The 19,420-nt window shown below is 45.6% G+C and overlaps 1 protein-coding gene across 2 annotated transcripts in view; it reads right to left on the bottom strand.

Annotated features, from left to right (window-relative positions):
• Positions 1-6,144: 6,144 nt before the first annotated feature.
• parp4 (poly (ADP-ribose) polymerase family, member 4) overlaps positions 6,145-19,420 on the bottom strand; it is a 29,946-nt gene continuing 16,670 nt past the window's right edge. For both annotated transcript variants that reach the window (XM_029658509.2, XM_065017731.1), the window contains exons 9-34: positions 19,166-19,351; positions 18,823-18,971; positions 17,208-17,339; positions 17,031-17,129; positions 16,608-16,791; positions 16,334-16,484; positions 15,857-16,002; positions 15,601-15,732; positions 15,427-15,513; positions 15,021-15,185; positions 14,889-14,932; positions 13,014-13,095; positions 12,790-12,927; positions 12,463-12,667; positions 12,210-12,280; positions 11,709-11,996; positions 11,397-11,567; positions 11,213-11,293; positions 11,008-11,088; positions 10,651-10,746; positions 10,082-10,549; positions 8,647-9,983; positions 8,433-8,529; positions 8,050-8,152; positions 7,200-7,341; positions 6,145-6,999 (exon numbers count right to left, since the gene is read on the bottom strand). In XM_029658509.2, coding sequence (XP_029514369.1) covers positions 6,801-6,999; positions 7,200-7,341; positions 8,050-8,152; positions 8,433-8,529; positions 8,647-9,983; positions 10,082-10,549; positions 10,651-10,746; positions 11,008-11,088; positions 11,213-11,293; positions 11,397-11,567; positions 11,709-11,996; positions 12,210-12,280; positions 12,463-12,667; positions 12,790-12,927; positions 13,014-13,095; positions 14,889-14,932; positions 15,021-15,185; positions 15,427-15,513; positions 15,601-15,732; positions 15,857-16,002; positions 16,334-16,484; positions 16,608-16,791; positions 17,031-17,129; positions 17,208-17,339; positions 18,823-18,971; positions 19,166-19,351 — 5,034 coding nt within the window. In that variant the 3' untranslated portion in view covers positions 6,145-6,800. The remainder of the gene's footprint in view (positions 7,000-7,199; positions 7,342-8,049; positions 8,153-8,432; positions 8,530-8,646; positions 9,984-10,081; positions 10,550-10,650; positions 10,747-11,007; positions 11,089-11,212; positions 11,294-11,396; positions 11,568-11,708; positions 11,997-12,209; positions 12,281-12,462; positions 12,668-12,789; positions 12,928-13,013; positions 13,096-14,888; positions 14,933-15,020; positions 15,186-15,426; positions 15,514-15,600; positions 15,733-15,856; positions 16,003-16,333; positions 16,485-16,607; positions 16,792-17,030; positions 17,130-17,207; positions 17,340-18,822; positions 18,972-19,165; positions 19,352-19,420) is intronic.

Below are 19,420 nucleotides of genomic sequence, written 5' to 3'. Positions count from 1 at the left end.
AGGTGTCGTTTTTTTCCGTTTTTTTCTCACAAGCATCCTTTCTGAATTTAACAGTAATCCAATAACTAATTATCTAGTTTTTCAAAAGTATCTAATCTGATTACAGTATTTTTGCTGGTAACGTAACTGATTACAGTTACAGTTTTTTTGTTATCAGATTACATATAATTTATTACATGCTCATCAGAGGCTGCGGTCATTGTGGCCGGGGACTTTATGGCCAGGGACTTTAATGCAGGGAAACTTAAATCCATTTTACCTCATTTCTACCATCATGTTGAACGTGCAAACAGAGGGGGAAAAAACTCAACCACCTTTACTCCACACAGAGAGACGCATACAAAGCTCTCCCTCACCCTCCATTTTGCAAATCTGACCATAATTCTATCCTCCTGATTCCTGCTTACAAGCAAAAACTAAAGAAGGAAGCACCAGTAACTCGGTCAATAAAAAAGTGGTCAAATGAAGCAGATGCTAAGCAACATGACTGTTTTGCTAACACAGACTGGAATATGTTCTGGGATTCTTCCGATGGGATTGAGGGGTACACCACCAGCCACTGGCTTCATCAATAAGTGCATCGATGACTTCGTCCCAACAGTGACTGTACGTACATACCCCAACCAGAAGCCATGGATTACAGGCAACTTCCGCACTGAGCTAAAAGGTAGAGATGCTGCTTTCAAGGAGCTGGACTCTAACCCGGAAGCTTATACGAAATCCCGCTATGCCCTCCGACAAACCATCAAACAGGCAAAGCATCAATACAGGACTAAGATAGAACTACACCGGCTCCGATGCTCGTCGGATGTGACAGGGCTTGCAAAGTATTACAGACTACAAAGGGAAGGACAGCTGCGGGCTGCCCAGTGACACAAGCCTACCAGACAAGCTAAGCTATGCTCGCTTCGAGGCAAGTAACACTGAAACATGCATGAGAGCATCAGCTGCTCCGGACGACTGTGTGATCACGTTCTACATAGCATGTGAGTAAGACCTTTAAACAGGTCAACATTCAGATTACCAGGACGTGTACTCTGAGCATGCGCTGACCAACTGGCAAGTGTCTTCAATTACATTTTCAACCTGTCCCTAACTGAGTCTGTAATACCAACATGTTTCAAGCAGACCACCATAGTCCCTATGCCCAAGAACACTAAGGTAACCTGCGGCAGGGTAGCCTAGTGGTTAGAGCATTGGACTAGTAACCGTAAGGTTGCAACTTCAAACCCCCGAGCTGACAAGGTACAAATCTGTCGTTCTGCCCCTGAACAGGCAGTTAACCCACTGTTCCTAGGCCATCATTGAAAATAAGAATTTGTTCTTAACTGACTTGCCTAGTTGAATAAAGGTTAAAAAAAAAAAGGAAAAAAAAAGACTACTGACCCGTAGCACTCACATCTGTAGCCATGAAACTGGTCATGGCTCACATCAACACCATTATCCCATAAACCCTAGACACACTCAATTTGCATACCGCCCCAAAAGATACATAGATGACGCAATCTCTATTGCACTCAACGCTGCCCTTTCCCACCTGGACAAAATGAACACCTATGTGAGAATGCTGTTCATTGACTACAACTCAGCGTTCAACACCATAGTGCCCTCAAAGCTCATCACTAAGCTAAGGACCCTGATACTAAACACCTCCCTCTAATACTGGATCCTGGACTTCCTGACAGGCCGCCCCCAGGTGGTAAGGGTAGGTAACAACACATTCACCATGCTGATCCTCAAAATCTGGGCCCCTCGGGGGTGCATGCTCAGTCCCTCCTGTACTCCCTGTTCCCTCATGACTGCATGGCCAGGCACAACTCCAATCCCATCATCAAGTTTGCCGATGACACAACAGTGGTAGGCCTGATCACCAACAACGATGAGACAGCCTACAGGGAGGAGGTCAGAGACCTGGCCATGTGGTGCCATGACAACAACCTCTCCCTCAACGTGATCACGACAAAGGAGATTGTGGACTACAGGAAAAGGAGGATCAAACACGCCCCCATTCTCATCGACGGGGCTGAAGTGAAGCAGGTTGAGAGCTTTAAGTTCCTTGGTGTCCACATCACCAACAAACTAACATGGTCTAAGCACACCAAGACAGTCATGAAGAGGGCACGACAAAGCATTTTCCCCCTCAGGAGACTGAAATCATTTGGCATGGGTCCTCCGATCGTCAAAAGTTTCCACAGCTGCACCAGAGAGCATTCTGACTGGTTGCATCACTGCCTGATATGGAAACAGGTCAGCCTCTGACCGCAAGGCACTACAGAGGGTAGTGCGTATGGCCCAGTACATCGCTGGGGCCAGGCTTCCTGCTATCCAGGACCTCTATACCAGGCGGTGTCAGAGGAAGGCCCAAAAAATGGTCAAAGACTCCAGACACATAAGTCATAGACTGTTCTCTCTGCTACCGCACGGCAAGCAGTACCAGAGCGCCAAGTCTATGTCCAAAAGCCTTCTTAACAGCTTCTACCCCCAAACCATAAGACTCCTGAACAGCTAATCAACAGGCTACCCAGACTGTTTGTATTGCTCCCCCTCTTTTACGCTGCTGCTACTCTCTGTTCATTATCTATGCAGTCACTTTAACTCTACCTACATGTACATATTACCTCAATTACCTCAACTAACCGGTGCCCCCGCACATTGATTCTGTACCAGTACCCGCTGTATATAGCCTCACTATTGTTATTTTACTGCTGCTGTTTAATGTGACAATTTTGGGGGGATTTGATGCAATCACTTACTCCCAAACCCTGGATATATGGATACAATCAGACTTACCCTTGAATCCATAGACACATAGGCCTTTGACGAATGTCCATCTCCCTTAGTTTGGGCGAGCAATTTTTTCCAGGTTGCACTAGTTTAGGCCGCTCTCTTGTCATTTCTGCCTGGACATCTCTCCTCCAAAGATTTCTGGGTCAACCCCTTCTTCTTTCCCCCTGGGGGTTCCATTTCAGGGTGTATACAATCCAACAACACCTATTTTCATTTGTAGTTTAATGGGTTCCAGTTCAGTTCCCCTTTAGAGGACTCAGTTCGACATCTTTGTTATCGTCTGTTTGTTTAATCTCCATGTTTCTGATCCATACATCACCTGTTTCACATTAGAGTTGATGACTCCAGTTCTTTCAATTCAGAAAGTAGCCAAAACTGGAATCCCAATTCCAATTTTCCTCAATGCTTCTCTACAAGGAAAATGTGGAATTGTTGTTTTATTTTCTGAATTGACTGTTACATTTGATTTCAATCACTTTTGACCGCACACCTTTTGATTTGAATGACACTTTCTTTACATATTTTCCTATGGTAGAAGTGGTCAGAAAGTAACTTCTTGGACCTGAATGCCAAAACACTGGATCCAGAACTACTGGACACACCACATAATTTCAACGTGGAATATTGGGTCATATTTGGTAGAGACCTTGATCAATGAGATTTCAACCTTTATTCACCCACTCAAAATGTCAGCCAGAAGTTTGTTGAATTCCCAATGTGTTATTTTGGTTTAGTTGTCATCTAAATGTGTTATTACTGCATTTTCAACCATTTAAAAGCACAACAAAGTTAAAATTGGAACAAATGTCAGATATTTTGTATTTATACAATTTAATGTGTCATCACTATGCTTCTTCTAATAGCTTAACCAAATGACCTGGATTGCAGTTGAGATAACATTAAAAGTAATTGATATGTTGGATTCACTTCTCCATCTCAACCAAGAATCAAAGTTAAAGAACAGGACAAAATCAAATCAAGATGTGGAACTGCTGTTCCATGTGGGATTATGGTATCATGTGGACAGTGCATGTAAAGTGTTTATGCACTTCACTAAGATAATGTACTTAGACTTTATTTGATTGTAATTAGATGTAATTCATTTTATCGTGAGATAGACTGAACCTGATTGTGACTTCACTTTGCTGTGATATCACCCTAATTTATCTTATTTGATATTTTACACATTGACAGAATTACAACCACAAATTAGTTTTGTGTCCTGTGCTGGCTTTATTTCCGCCAGGCTACACAAGATATCGCTATTTAAGAGTGTCACACCCTGATCTGTTTCACCTGTCTTTGTTCTTGTCTTCACCCCCCTCCAGGTTTCACCAATCTTTCCCATTATCCCCAGTGCATTTATACCTGTGTTCTGTTTGTCTGCCAGTCTGTTTTGTTTTGTGAAACCTACTACTGTTTTTCCCCATGCTCCTGTCTGTTCTAGTTCCTAGTTTTGCCCATTCTGCCTACCCTGAGCCTGCCTGCTCTGACCCTGAGCCTGCCATTCTGTACCTTGCCACACCACACTGGATTATTGACCCCTGCCTGCTCTGACCCTGAGACTGCCTGCCGTTCTGGACCTTTTTCACCCCATCTGGATTATAGACCCCTGCCTGCTCTGACCCTGAGACTGCCTGCCATTCTGTACCTTGCCACACCACACTGGATTATTGACCCCTGCCTGCTCTGACCCTGAGACTGCCTGCCATTCTGGACCTTGCCACACCACACTGGAGTATTGACCCCTGCCTGCTCTGACCCTGAGACTGCCTGCCATTCTGGACCTTTTTCACCCCATCTGGATTATTGACCCCTGCCTGCTCTGACCCTGAGACTGCCTGCCGTTCTGGACCTTTTTCACCCCATCTGGATTATAGACCCCTGCCTGCTCTGACCCTGAGACTGCCTGCCATTCTGTACCTTGCCACACCACACTGGATTATTGACCCCTGCCTGCTCTGACCCTGAGACTGCCTGCCATTCTGGACCTTTTTCACCCCATCTGGATTATTGACCCCTGCCTGCTCTGACCCTGAGACTGCCTGCCGTTCTGGACCTTTTTCACCCCATCTGGATTATTAACCCCTGCCTGCTCTGACCCTGAGACTGCCTGCCGTTCTGGACCTTTTTCACCCCATCTGGATTATAGACCCCTGCCTGCTCTGACCCTGAGACTGCCTGCCATTCTGTACCTTGCCACACCACACTGGATTATTGACCCCTGCCTGCTCTGACCCTGAGACTGCCTGCCATTCTGGACCTTGCCACACCACACTGGATTATTGACCCCTGCCTGCTCTGACCCTGAGACTGCCTGCCATTCTGGACCTTTTTCACCCCATCTGGATTATTGACCCCTGCCTGCTCTGACCCTGGGCTGCAAGATAAAAAAAAAAACTTGTGAAGCATGTGTGCTAATTAACAATGCCCCCTCCAGTGCGTGACACAGCCTAGGATTTTGCCTGTGATGGTCATTCAGGTGAAAACTCTAGAACATCTGAAGAAGTAGCCTTTTCTACAAACAAGCAGCTATTACTTATGTTCGTTCAGGTGAGGACTGGAACATCTGAAGATGCCTTAATGCTAATATATCCCACATGTGAATGTGTCTAATACCTATTTTTTAAATCCGCATTTAACCCAACCCCTCTGAATCAGAGAGATGTGGGGGGCTGCCTTAACTGCCTTGCTCAGGGGCAGAACGACAGATTTTTACCGTGGCAGCTCAGGGATTCGTTCCAGCAACTTTTCAGTTACTGGCCCAACGCTCTAACCACTAGGCTACCTGCTGCCCCTGGTTAGATGATGTAAATATTTAGACTGGATGAAAAGTGGCTTTATTGTTTAGATCTGATCTTTCCACTGACAAATATATGACCATCTACTTTCTTTCCCTGGTCATTGGCGTGCCTCTGGTTGGTGGGGGCCTTATTTTCTGGCACTTGTGTGTTCATGCACCTGTCTCAATAGCAGAAACAAGTGTGGCCAAGTTGGTCAACCATATTACCAAAGGTTGTACGAGGAAATTCTGTCAAAAGAAGTGAACAATCATTTGAAGACAAAACTGGACAAAATAGCCGTAGAGAAGGCCAAGGGGATCTTCCTCTGACATCTTCAGGTCATCAGGGGTCAGAAGAGACAACAGGAAGGGGGACTGACAGTGATATGGATGTTGTGGAATCATGGCAAGCTAACTCAGATTTTTTGTTGTTGTTGTCAGAATATTAAAGTTATGGAGTTTCAGCAGCTAGTGGATCCAGAACACAGAGGGTCTTACTCAACCAGCTATCTGTTGTGTAGTACTGTATGTAGTAACTGAAGACCTTACTCAGTAATAGAGTCCAGGCTGAAAGGTAAGATGAATGTGACTTTACTGTATGGCGTAGGCATCCATCTTATTCTTCTCCCAGTATGCATTGATTTACATCTTTATTAATAGTCATTAACCTTGACCTTTCTTATAGCGACACCTTGTGGTGAACACAACACTAGCGAGTCGGATTCTTTTTGGATTTGACTTTCGTGCTGTAACACACACAGATTCAAGCTGACTATGTTTATATATTGTGAAACAGACACTTTCAATCAAACCATTCTTTTAGAAAGGCTTTAAGGTGTGTGTGTTAAGGATGGAATAGGAACCCGAGTGACCAATAGCATGACCACATTACCCTGCTGTTCTGCTCGTCCATCAGAGGATTATTCAGTCAGACAAAGAAAACAGAAAGAACATTGGAGCAAGGTCTGAAATCACACAATGACAGCTGTATGGATATAGAACATGGCCATAGATTGAGGAGTATCAATACATTTTTAGAAGTGATTGCTGTTGTATTTTGAGAAAACATAAAATCACACCTTTAAATGCAAAGATTTGTAATTACAAAACTGATTTGATCACTGAAGAGGTTATCAGTATAGCATAGTACCTTAACCTCGTAATAAGTGAAATAGTAAAAGCAATAGCTGCAGATGTATATACTGGTCATACACCTTTATCCTTCTGGAAGTCATTGGGCCCTCACTCCCCCTGTGGTCCCGAGGAGGATGAGGGGAGAGAGGGGGTGCGGGGGGTCGATGCCCAGGAGCTGCCGTGTGGACGACTCCCAGTCCCAGCCAAACTCCAGCCTGCTGCACACACACGGGTACTCCCTGTCTGCCCAACACACCCAGTCCACCGCCCTCCTCACCGCCTCCCAGCGCTCACACCTGGGGGAACACACACAGTAACCATATTTAGTGCATGCGCGCACACACACACGCATCAAGAAATGCACCAAACAAAAACAAAACATATATACCCTTATCCCAAGAGAAACACAGACACATGAACTGCCCTCAAACCTTGTAGATAGAACAGAGTGCTTGGGGTGTTATATAGTGGAGCAGAGAGAGGAGACCCACTGTACCTGGGCTGAGGAGGAGAGTGGTCCAGGTCCAGACGGAACAGGCTGAGCAGCAGCTTCCCCTCATCTAGCCTCCTCACCCTCATCAGCTGCAGCACCAGCAGACTGGCCACCAGCCTCAGGATGTCAGCATGGGCCCTCACACCTGACACACATCAAATCCATTTTTATTTGTCAAATGCGCTGAATACAACAAGTGTAGACCTTACCGTGAAATGCTTACTAACAAGCCCTTCAACAACAATACAGTTATAAATATTTACTAAATTTTTTTTATTTTTAAAGTAACAATAAAATGAGGCTATATTGTATATAGAGGGGGTACCGGTAACGAGTCAATGGGCAGGAGACAGGTTAGTTGAGTCATTTGTAAATGTAGGTAGGGGTAAAGTGAATATGGATAGATAATAAACGGTGAATAGCAGCAGTGTAAAAACAAAGGGTGGGGGGGGCGGGGGTCAAAGTAAACAGTTTGAGTGGCCATTTGATGAATTGTTCAGCAGTCTTATGGCTTGGGAGTAGAAGCTGTTAAGGAGCCTTTTGGACCTAGACTTGGCGCTCTGGTACTGCTTGCCACGTGGTAGCAGAGAGAACAGTCTATGACTTAGGTGACTGGAGTCTTTGACAATTTTTTGTGCCTTCGTCTTACATCGCCTAGTATATAGGTCCTGGATGGCAGGAAGTTTGGCCCCAGTGATATACTGGGCCGTACGCACTACCCTCTGTAGCGCCTGGATGACACGCGCACACAATATTTTTGTCATATTTCTTACTGCTCAAAAACAGCCCAAACTGAATGTTCATAGACTCCCAGACAAACAGTTCTCTAGTATCAGTCTGTAGTGTAGCCTACCTAGAGAGCTGATGCCTCTATTCTTCAGGAAGACATTTGCAAAGTAGTCCACATCCACACCGAGGAGGTAGCCTAGGCTGGCAGAGCACTCCCAGTAACCTTCCTGGAACAAAAAAAACATGTTATTAGCCTTTTAGCACAAAATGGTTCCCATTGCTCATTGGCAAATGGTGCCACACATTGGTATCGATGAAGTGAGTTCCCCATACAATGCTTTGAGTATCTGGAAAATCTGTTTCTGAATTCAATCCATGCTCCTGCACTATCAATAAACAATAGAATGTATATACAGAGATATGATTAGTTCATATTTTCTATCAATAATAGTATTTTCTATGCAGATGAGACGGGCCTTTAGAAAAGGGAACGTTTACTGTACTTACCGAGTGCTGGAGGGCAAAAATCTCTGTCCATTTTACTACATCAAGAGTATTCTTCCTGAATTCAAGACCTCTCTTCCTGAATTCAAGACCTCCCATCCTGAAATCAAAACCTACCTCATTAGGATACCACAGAGCTACACATAACAATACATGTCTCCAATAGAGGTCACACACAGACAGACAAAGTGACGGACGAACGGACGCTGACACATACCTTTCACTGTCTCCGACAAGTTTTTGTAAGTTTTTGTTCATATCCAGAGGTTTTTGTGCTTGTGGTAGTACATTATGTTGTTGTAGTGTACTGAGAGAGCTACCAAACTGAGAGGATCCAACTAAGGCCCCTTGGGTCAGATAGGCGCCATGAGTGGTAGGTGAAAGGGAGCTGAGGTGTCCGCCAGTAAGTGGTGCCTCAAAACTTAACCCCATTGATCTGGCTGAGCCTCCAAGAGGTGGTCCGCCTGCTGAAGAAGCCTCATATAAACCTGGAATGTAACATGCACTGGCTGTGGCACCAAACAAAGAGCTGTGAGGTTGTCTGCTTTGAGAACCTGCCCTTCCGCCCCCGAAACCAAACCCTGATGGGGGCACAGAGGCAGGGACAACAGAAGGTTGCCAGTGGTCCATTTCCACTAGTCCACAAATCGTATCCTCGGATAAGCTATTATCCAAGGTCCACATTTTGCTAGTCTCACACATTGACGACAGTTCCACAGGATAGGGCTCTCGGGGTTTGGAAAGTAGCAGGTCCCGACTGGCTCGCAGTTCCGGGAAGGTTGCAGTATGGGAGATAGCCCCAACTCCAGGTCTGGCATGAACTCCCATCTCGTATCTATTCGCTCGAAACTCATTGGAGACAAGAGCAGAGGGAGGAGGAAGAGAACCTGAACTTCCGGCAGAGAAAGACTGCAGTCGAAATGGAGGAGGACCAGGAGAACTGAGGACAGAAGCAGGGGGTGGAGGAGGAGGAAGAGAATCTGAAACTGCGGCAGAGAAAGACTGAGGTCGAAATGGAGGAGGACAAGGAGAACAGAGGACAGGAGCAGGGGGTGGAGGAGGAAGAGCATCTGAAACTGTGGCAAAGAAAGACTGCAGTCGAGATGGAGGAGGACCAGGAGAACTGAGGGCAGAAGCAGGGGGTGGAGGAGGAAGAGCATCAGCAACAACGCAAGACTTGATCTGAAGATGATGAACAGAGGGAGGAGGACGAGGCACATCAGCAACAGAGAGAGACTTCTTCTGCGTCTCTACAGGGTCAAATGCCGGACCGTCACAAACCTTCCTGTGTCTGTCCGCCCGTCTAAAGTCTCCCTTTATACTCTTCGCACACTTCATTATCTTTGGGAGAGAGTAGAAGGTCTCAGAGAGCTCAGGGATGAAATCAGTCTTCATAGCCATAGGCAACATACTGGTAGTAAGGTATGGGGTGACTGGTATGCATTGGCTGCCTGAATGCGTGTGGAGCGTTGGAGAGGAAGAAGAGGACAGAGCCTCACGATGCATGAATACTGAGCCACGAAGGGGGTGTTCAGATTCCTGTAAATCAAAGTCCTGTAAAACAAAGACAAGAACAGTTCAGTGATTAAACTATGAATTGACAGGAATCATTTTTGTTTATAGTTAACAGCAAGAAAGAAGCAGATCACTACCATGTCATCAAAGCACTCCATCTCTTCATCCGTCACAGTTCCTTCACTCTTCAAAGTCATATCTAGAGGTTCGGTAGCAGCGGACAAGGTCACTGGGCTGGCTGAGACCATAGAGCCCATTAAGTAAGAGGAATTAAGTCTCCTACCAAGAGGCACCTCATCCGTAGCCCTCTGATTGAGAAATTTGGGACGTAAGTACACAGATCCTTCCCATGATTCGTCATCCACCTGGAGTTGAACCATCGATTCATGCTCCTCCCCCATCCCCATCGCCTCTAGATAGATATTTCCGCATAAAACATAGCCTGCCCCACCATTCAGCAAGTTTGACATTGAGTCTGATCCCGAGTCCATCCCATCTCCCTCATATTCCTCCTGCTGCCAGCTAAGGTAAGGTAAGAAGTCGACGTCCTCGTCTGAGATCAGTTTGGGAACATCTGTGAAGCCCACGTCAGGCTGCTCTGAGTCCTGGGAGAGAAAGGACACATCAGAACATTGTATTTTTCTACATTTGTATTGAAGTATTGTCGATGTGTGTGCGCACACACACTAGCGTTTGGCAGACGTACCCTCTCCTCGATGGCAACAAAGCTGGTGAACTGAGACAGGATGGAGAACTCTTTGCTCAGCTCAATGATGAAGGACTTCATCACAGATTTCTTCCCCTGAGAGAATTGATACTATATATATAAAACAAAAACTTTCCGTACACACAGAATAGGTACAGTGTACACACTCCATACTAGGGTTGTCATGACACCAGTACCGCAATACTAGGAAGGAAGGAAGGAAGGAAGGAAGGAAGGAAGGAAGGAAGGGAAACAAAACATGAAGCAGCCTTAATTTCCAGAAAAATCTGGTGTTGTAGTATAGTGATACTGGTTGTGACAACACTACTCCATTCACAATCTAATGTTCACACACACCTCATGTTCAGCCTCGTTGGTGTGAAGACTGCCATCCTCATAGTCTCTGATAACGGCCCTCGCTGTGAGCTTATGAAGGAACTGAAACACATGTGCGTGCGTACACACACACACACACACACACACACACACACACACACACACACATTATAGGTGTGACTGAGACAGTATAAACAGTAAGGTGATGTGAGTGTGGTGATCTCACCGTGCCCCTGGTTTTCTGTAGCTCAGTGGTGGACACCATTGTCTCAATGTTCTGACCACTCAGGTCTCCAAGAAGAGTGGCCTACGGAACCCGACACATGGACAAGTTAGTCTCACAGGGCTTTGTGATCTGGGCATGTCATGTTCACGCACGCACACACAAACACGCCTCTGTGACAGTATACCTGTGTACAGTGTGGCACGAAGCCGTAGACCAGGGTGTGGCAGTCAGTGAAGAGTGCGTGGAGCTGAGAGGGCGCCTGAACAGGGGGGGGAGCTGAGGGGTTAAACTGCTGCCACTTCACAGACACAGAGCTGCAGCCTGGAGACACGATGCGCTTCACCTGGCACGCCACCTGAGACACACACAGAAAAACATCTGTTTAAAGGGATAGTTCGCCCAAGTTGACCACATGTTATGTGGTTGTGTTGGAACCAAAGATAATATACAGACATCTAAAGACATAGGAGAGGTCGCTGTAAAAGTGTGCTGGTACCTTCTCTCGCCAGGTGTGCTTTGTCTTTGTGTCAAAGAACTCATAGGCCCCTCCCCCTGCCTGGGCCAGGGCCCGCAACATGTGCCGATTCGCTGTTGGGCTGAGGCCGCAGGTGAAGAGGCGGCTGTGCTGGGCATGCTGTCTGACCAGCTGCAGGGTCAGGGCTTGGTTCTGGACGTGACCGTCTGATAGCAGCAGCAGGTTCCTTATGCCCTGCGACGGAGGCAACAGACTCAGGCTGCGCAGGGGCCTCCACAGCTCAGTGTTGCCCCCAACAGGTGAGGAGGACTAACAACAACAGGGGAAAGGATCATTCAGAAAATGAGAATTTGATCAAGGACAACATTTACATGCACATAATACTCCAATGATTGTGAATATTCCATTAAAATATTCTGAGTGAGCTTTGTATATGCTCAAAAAATGTATGTTTGCCTAATATTCTAGAGACTAATGATAAAAGATTGTGATTGGCCCCTGGGCCTGTCTGTCAGCACTCACCATGATGAACTTCTTGGCTGGTTGGAGGGCCTCGACTAGAGGGTTGGCAGAGAGAAAAGCATCCTTCTGGTCTATGAGACAAAACCACAGTCAGACAGATGAGTATGGGGGAAAAGTTACAGTGTCTTACTGTCTAACTCATCAGTCTGAAGTAAGCAACAACAAAAATCCCCCACTAACAAAGCGAATGCAAACGACATGATACATGAAGTTGATTTAGCTCAGTTTGGAGACTGTTTGAATGGGAGCCCACCTGAGCCAAAGGAGATGACATTGACTCGAATGCTGTGGTGGTCCAGGGTATTCAGAAGCTGCAGGGCGATTCTCCTGGCGTTCTGGAGAGCTTCTCCTCTCATGGACTCAGACGAGTCCAACAGCAGGATCACCTCACTGGAGCCGGACATGGGGCTGGAGGTGGGGCAGGGCTCAAAGTCTGGGTAAAATACCAGCATACAGGCCTGGAAGGGGGAGAAACGTAAAGAGATGGATATGATTAGACAGAGAGAAGGAAGGAAAGATGGAGAGAGAAAGGGATACAGACCAGGCCGTATTTAAGAGAGACAGAAGGAGAGATACTGACCTGGCTGTCTTTATCTGGGTGTTTCTCCACCCACATCCTGGGTAGGTGGATCTGAGCCAGACTGAAGCAGACCAGGAACCCATCTGGACCCAGAGTCTCACCTGGACATGTCCTCACCACCGCCTTACAGTCGGTCCTCTGGGATTAACACAACACACACACCATGTTACAAACACGCACACACAAGGAAGCATGCACATACATTGCTCGGTCTGCTGTGTTACCTTGATCTTGACTTTGTGTGTGAGACAGTGCAGGTTGATGATCTCGTTGGGCATCTCAATGGACATATCCAGACTGAACTCCCTAAGGAGAGACAGACACACACTACAGGTCAGTATGAGGAGAGAGACACACTACAGGTCAGTATGAAGAGAGAGAGACAGACACACCCTCACCCAGGTGGTGAGGGTAGGCAACAACATCTCCACCCCGCTGATCCTCAACACTGGGGCCCCACAAGGGTGCGTTCTGAGCCCTCTCCTGTACTCCCTGTTCACCCACGACTGCGTGGCCACGCACGCCTCCAACTCAATCATCAAGTTTGCGGACGACACAACAGTGGTAGGCTTGATTACCAACAACGACGAGACGGCCTACAGGGAGGAGGTGAGGGCCCTCGGAGTGTGGTGTCAGGAAAATAACCTCACACTCAACGTCAACAAAACTAAGGAGATGATTGTGGACTTCAGGAAACAGCAGAGGGAACACCCCCCTATCCACATCGATGGAACAGTAGTGGAAAGGGTAGTAAGTTTTAAGTTCCTCAGCATACACATCACAGACAAACTGAATTGGTCCACTCACACAGACAGCATCGTGAAGAAGGCGCAGCAGCGCCTCTTCAACCTCAGGAGACTGAAGAAATTTGGCTTGTCACCAAAAGCACTCACAAACTTATACAGATGCACAATCGAGAGCATTCTGTCGGGCTGTATCAAGGCCTGGTACGGCAACTGCTCCGCCCACAACCGTAAGGCTCTCCAGAGGGTAGTGAGGTCTGCACAACGCATCACCGGGGGCAAACTACCTGCCCTCCAGGACACCTACACCACCCGATGTTACAGGAAGGCCATAAAGATCATCAAGGACAACAACCACCCGAGCCACTGCCTGTTCACCCCCCTATCATCCAGAAGGCGAGGTCAGTACAGGTGCATCAAAGCTGGGACCGAAAGACTGAAAAACAGCTTCTATCTCAAGGCCATCAGACTGTTAAACAGCAACCACTAACACTGAGTGGCCGCTGCCAACACACTGACTCAACTCCAGCCACTTTAATAATGGGAATTGATGGGAAATGATGTAAAATATATCACTAGCCACTTTAAACAATGCTACCTAATATAATGTTTACATACCCTACATTATTCATCTCATATGAATATGTATATACTGTACTCTATATCATCTACTGCATCCTTATGTAATACATGTATCACTAGCCACTTTAACTATGCCACTTTGTTTACATACTCATCTCATATGTATATACTGTACTCGATACCATCTACTGTATCTTGCCTATGCTGCTCTGTACCATCACTCATTCATATATCTTTATGTACATATTCTTATCCCCTTACACTGTGCATAAGACAGTAGTTTTGGAATTGTTAGTTAGATTACTTGTTGGTTATTACTGCATTGTCGGAACTAGAAGCACAAGCATTTCGCTACACTCGCATTAACATCTGCTAACCATGTGTATGTGACAAATAAATGTAAAATGTAAAATGTAATGTGATTTGATTTGATTTGAGTATGAGGAGAGAGAGACAGACACACACTACAGGTCAGTATGAGGAGAGAGACAGACACACACTACAGGTCAGTATGAGGAGAGAGACAGACACACACTACAGGTCAGTATGAGGAGAGAGACAGACACACACTACAGGTCAGTATGAGGAGAGAGACAGACACACACTACAGGTCAGTATGAGGAGAGAGAGACACTACAGGTCAGAACGAGGAGAGACAGACACTACAGGTCAATATGAGGACAAGGGATTATTAGGGAATATCAGAACTAATGATAAGGATTACAGGAATGGTGTACCCATCCATCTACAGAGCTGGTTAAGAGGAACACTCACCCTTGGGAATCCAGGTTGGTCACACACACCTTTTCCAAAGTCACCTACAGACACACACAATGGCACACACATGACGCAAACCTAAACGCATCATTAATAACATATAAAATCAATCAATCTAGTCCCTCCTACCTGAGTCCTCTGGTTGAGCGCTGAGCTCTGTTGCCATGGCGCCACACTACCGGGCAATGAGAAGTTGATCAAGCCCTCCATGACGACCAGCTCGGTGACAAAGGTAACTTTGATAAGGACGGTGGCACCGGCAGGCAGGTTCCCAACGCTGATGGTGAAAACATCCTGAGGGCACGCAAAGATGACATCACCGTCATGTCGCAAGACATGATAAGACTGAAACCACAGATTATTTCAACCATAGGATCATCATTATCTGATTTAAAATAATAATCTGAGAGTTCAACATATGACACACTGTCTGTACTAAAGAGAGCATGTTCACGTTTGACACATTCTATTTCCTGTTCAATGTAAAGTGACAAAGTGTGTCTGCAGAGAGGTAAGGAGGTATGGAGAGACTTACAGGTGCATCCTGGTCCATTAGGTAAGCTCCATGGCCTCTCTCTATGGCCTGTTTATACTCTTTACGCGCCTGCTGCTTCTCCTTCACCTGGGAAACAACACAACAGCTCACAACACAATACTACACATGCATAACTGATCACCATGTGCTGCTGAGAGGGTGAGGGTGAATTACCTGTCCCATTACATGTTTCCCATTGATGAAGGCCTCAAAACCACACACAGCAGCAGAATCATCCAATGGGAAGACGTACTTGGCTTCGATGGGGGCGGTGCTCTGATTGGTGTATGTCTGGAAGATGATGACCTGGTAGCCAATAGGAGAGAGGCCTGTTACTTAAGGACTGATGTCCAGTCAAGTATGGTACAGTCCAGTATAGTCGAGTTTAGACTGGACTGAAATGGACTAATCTTGTCCAGTCCAGTCGTACCTGGGAGAGCAGATCCATCAGCCTGGCCCTGACATGAACGGCCTGTAGGGGGAGTGGTTGTCCAGAGCAGTCCAACAGGCCTGCAGTCACCTCCTCTAGAGGGTTCTTACAGCTCCCAACATCCTCCTCAGCCTCACCACAGGACACTACACACAGGTCATCAATAACAGCCGCAAGCAAATGTACTTATTTTAAGTCTTGTCTATTTTTTTGCATTTAAAAAAAGGGGCCATCAGCAGTTGTTACATCCATTTTTGGACATATAAATTAATTATATGTATAACCTCAAAACATGGTTAAATCTATACTTTTGAGGGTTACATTTATCCAGCCCCATCCATCAGCTTTTTACCAAAACAGGGTTGGAGAGAATGCTTTGTTACTGTTTCTATTGGGTCAGCTTTACGTATAGAGTATATTATAGAGTTTGGTTGTAAGTTTACAATAAAGATGTATTTAATTGAACTGAGTTCTTACAGAGGTCAGACGGAGAGACAGGAAGCGGAAGCTCGGTAGAAGAAGTATCTATGGTGGGCTGGAAGTTCTTCAGCTGGTCCTCCTCCAGTCTGAACTGTACCACATACTGCAGCCTCACCTGCTCCGGGCTGTACACCACATACTCATCATCCTGGAATACACACACATATCAGAAACACAAACACGTAGGGAACCGCACGCACACAATCTGAACATTACAATGTCAGCATTAGCACTGAACAAACGCAGGTAGAGATTTTTTTTAAAGGGTTACGTCAAACTCTGAGGGTTTCTTGGGGGTGTGGCGAACCCCGTGTACACTGTGGTATCCCTCAGGGGAGTGAGTCAGGCTGCTGTCCCTCTTCTGGAGGTCAGTACAGCGCCCCAACGCCACGTCACACACCAGCAGCAGCCGACTGCCGTCCGTCACACTGGGCTTAGAGTACTTCAAACTGGTACTGAGGATACACACAGAGAGTATATTACATTATTTCATACTGCTGCTGATAAACAGAGAGTATATTACATTATTTCATACTGCTGCTGATAAACAGAGAGTATATTACATTATTTCATACTGCTGCTGATAAACAGAGAATATATTACATTATTTCAAACTAGTGCTGTTCATATACAAACAGAATATATTTGCATTGTTTCAATATAATTTATTTGGCATATAATGTTGTCGACTGACCTGATTGCATCACTGAAGTAGATGCCACCGCCCAAGTTCCCAATGTCTGTTCTCTCAATCCCATGATGCTCCACTCCAACTCTGGGCAGCAACAGACCCCTATAGACAGAGAATTGGCAACATATCACATCAGTCATGTACAATATGTCAATCATTGGTGTGCGTGTGTGTGCTCACCGAGACAGGATCCCCACAAAGCTGCTGGGGCTGGAGGAGTGGAGGAGGGGCTTAACATTCCCCAGCTCCTCCCTAAACATCTGTAGCTCTACCCCTCTGTTTACTCTCAGCACCTGCAAGATCTGCACCTGTCTGTAGGAGAGAGATGGAGAGTTAAACACACAAGCACGCACACACACACTGGAGTGTGGGGCATAAAATGAACACCTGCCACCCATGGATAGATTTAGGTACTGGTGTGTAAGAATGTCAATTTCACCAGCCACGTTGGCGGGTGGTCAATTTGCAGGGCTCTACAATCCGAGCATTACATCCGCAAATAGAAAGTAAAAAGTCAAGTATGAGCACATGCGCGAGTTGGGATAGAAAAATGCTTCAGTAGCTTTTTTCAAAGTATTTCTGCAGATTGGTTTCATAACTGCTAATTGCAGAAATAGGAATCCTATATTCTACCTCACGCAGCAAAACTGCCTGGCAGGGGAGCTGTGCGCACTGAGTGAAGTGCTGATAGATACATTGTTGGAGGCGCTGCGCACACGCATAAAAGTTGGTCTAATTTACTCAAAAGTTTACAAAGTTAGACTTTGTCCTCATGTTTCTTGGCTATTTACATTGTTTTGTTCACAAGCTGGGTTGTTTTTCAATGTTAGTTTGACTCTGCTGCTTCAACTGATAGCGAAGAGATGCCCTAGTCAGATCCCCACACACACACACACACACACACGTCATGACTCGAGTGGCCCCATTACCACAGTAACCTCCCTCTCTTAAAAGGGCAGCTGAAAATTTTGACTCAGGTCACAAAAAAATGTAATGAAATTGAGCAATATACCACATAGCTTCTTACCAATACATTTTTTGCTATAGAAACATTACAAAGCATGGTCATCTTGAAAGAGGTTCACCTAAGGGACATGATAGGGGCTGTACCAAATGTTTGATGTATTATAATAATTGTTCATGCTTATGTTGTATTAATAGAAGGGGAGGAGTTATAAGACCCCTCCCTCCTTACATTTATAGGGTCCTTGACTACAGATTACCATTATTAATATATATACATTATGAGGTTTCATATGGTTCCACAGTAATTTTCTAGTCTCTCTGCCTATTATGAAGAAACTGTCTGAGAAATGTGTGACTGTGAAGAAAGAACTCTGCAGGGGAGTGTAAGAGATTAGTCAGACATTCCACTATAAATCAACTTGGACATTTACTGCTAAGCTTTTAGATAGCTATATAAACAAGAGTTTTTGTGTTGCGTAGACATGGTTTTGGTCTCATAAGTAGAAGATAATGACGTAGGCAGTGACATCACTAGGGCTGGACTTCGGGTTTAATAAAATAAAAACCTTTTCTTTGATGCAGAACTTACTCGGAAACATGCGTTATGTTCCTGTTGTCAACTTCTGTCTGCAATTGCATTTATAAAGGATTTTTAATGATTTAATTAAAGATATTGTCATAATGACAAGGAAACGAACCCCCACAATCTGTTTTTGATGTTTTAAAAAAATGTAATTATGGATGTGACTGAAAGATTTGTTCATCTACCTGCCACAGTGGCTGGTGGACCAAAAAGTACATTTTAGGCCCTGTTTGAGTGGGTCAGTACCTGTCTTGTAGAAGTTCGGTGACATACAGAAATTCAGGACCAGGGGGAACTCTTTCAATGCTACACCTCAGGGCGCGGTACTTCCCCAGACAAGAAGGGATGGGGCTTCTCAGTGTTGCCTCGCTCACATTCAGCACGTCTCTGATCAACTACAACAAAGATCCATGTTAGTGTTCATTTAATTGTGTGAGATATATATATATATAGACACACACACACACAATATGGGCTAGGACTATATATATGTAGAGGGGAGAAAGTCAATAAGTGGTTGGGGTGGGACTGGATCCCAGGTCATTTAAACTGTGTTCATTCTGATAAAAATAACAGTGTTGTGTGTTACCTGGCAGAGGTCCAGTTGCGATGAGATGAGTTTAGTGTGGAGAGGGAGATGGGACAGATCAGTTTTGTGTGGCAGGAGGGTGTAGACCTCCTCCATTAGAGAAGCCACCTCAGTGTCTGGCCCTTCCCCCTGTCTCGCCCTCAGCTTCCTCTGGACCTGTAGCAGCAGCCCCTCAGCCCTGCTCACCTACACAACAATGATACAGCTTTAATGAGCACAAGTACTCAGAGACCAACAGACAGACAGACTAATACA

The sequence above is a fragment of the Oncorhynchus nerka genome, linkage group LG1, assembly GCF_034236695.1.
Source record: "Oncorhynchus nerka isolate Pitt River linkage group LG1, Oner_Uvic_2.0, whole genome shotgun sequence".
Lineage (NCBI taxonomy): Eukaryota > Metazoa > Chordata > Actinopteri > Salmoniformes > Salmonidae > Oncorhynchus > Oncorhynchus nerka.
This window is presented reverse-complemented; position numbering and strand designations above follow the sequence as displayed.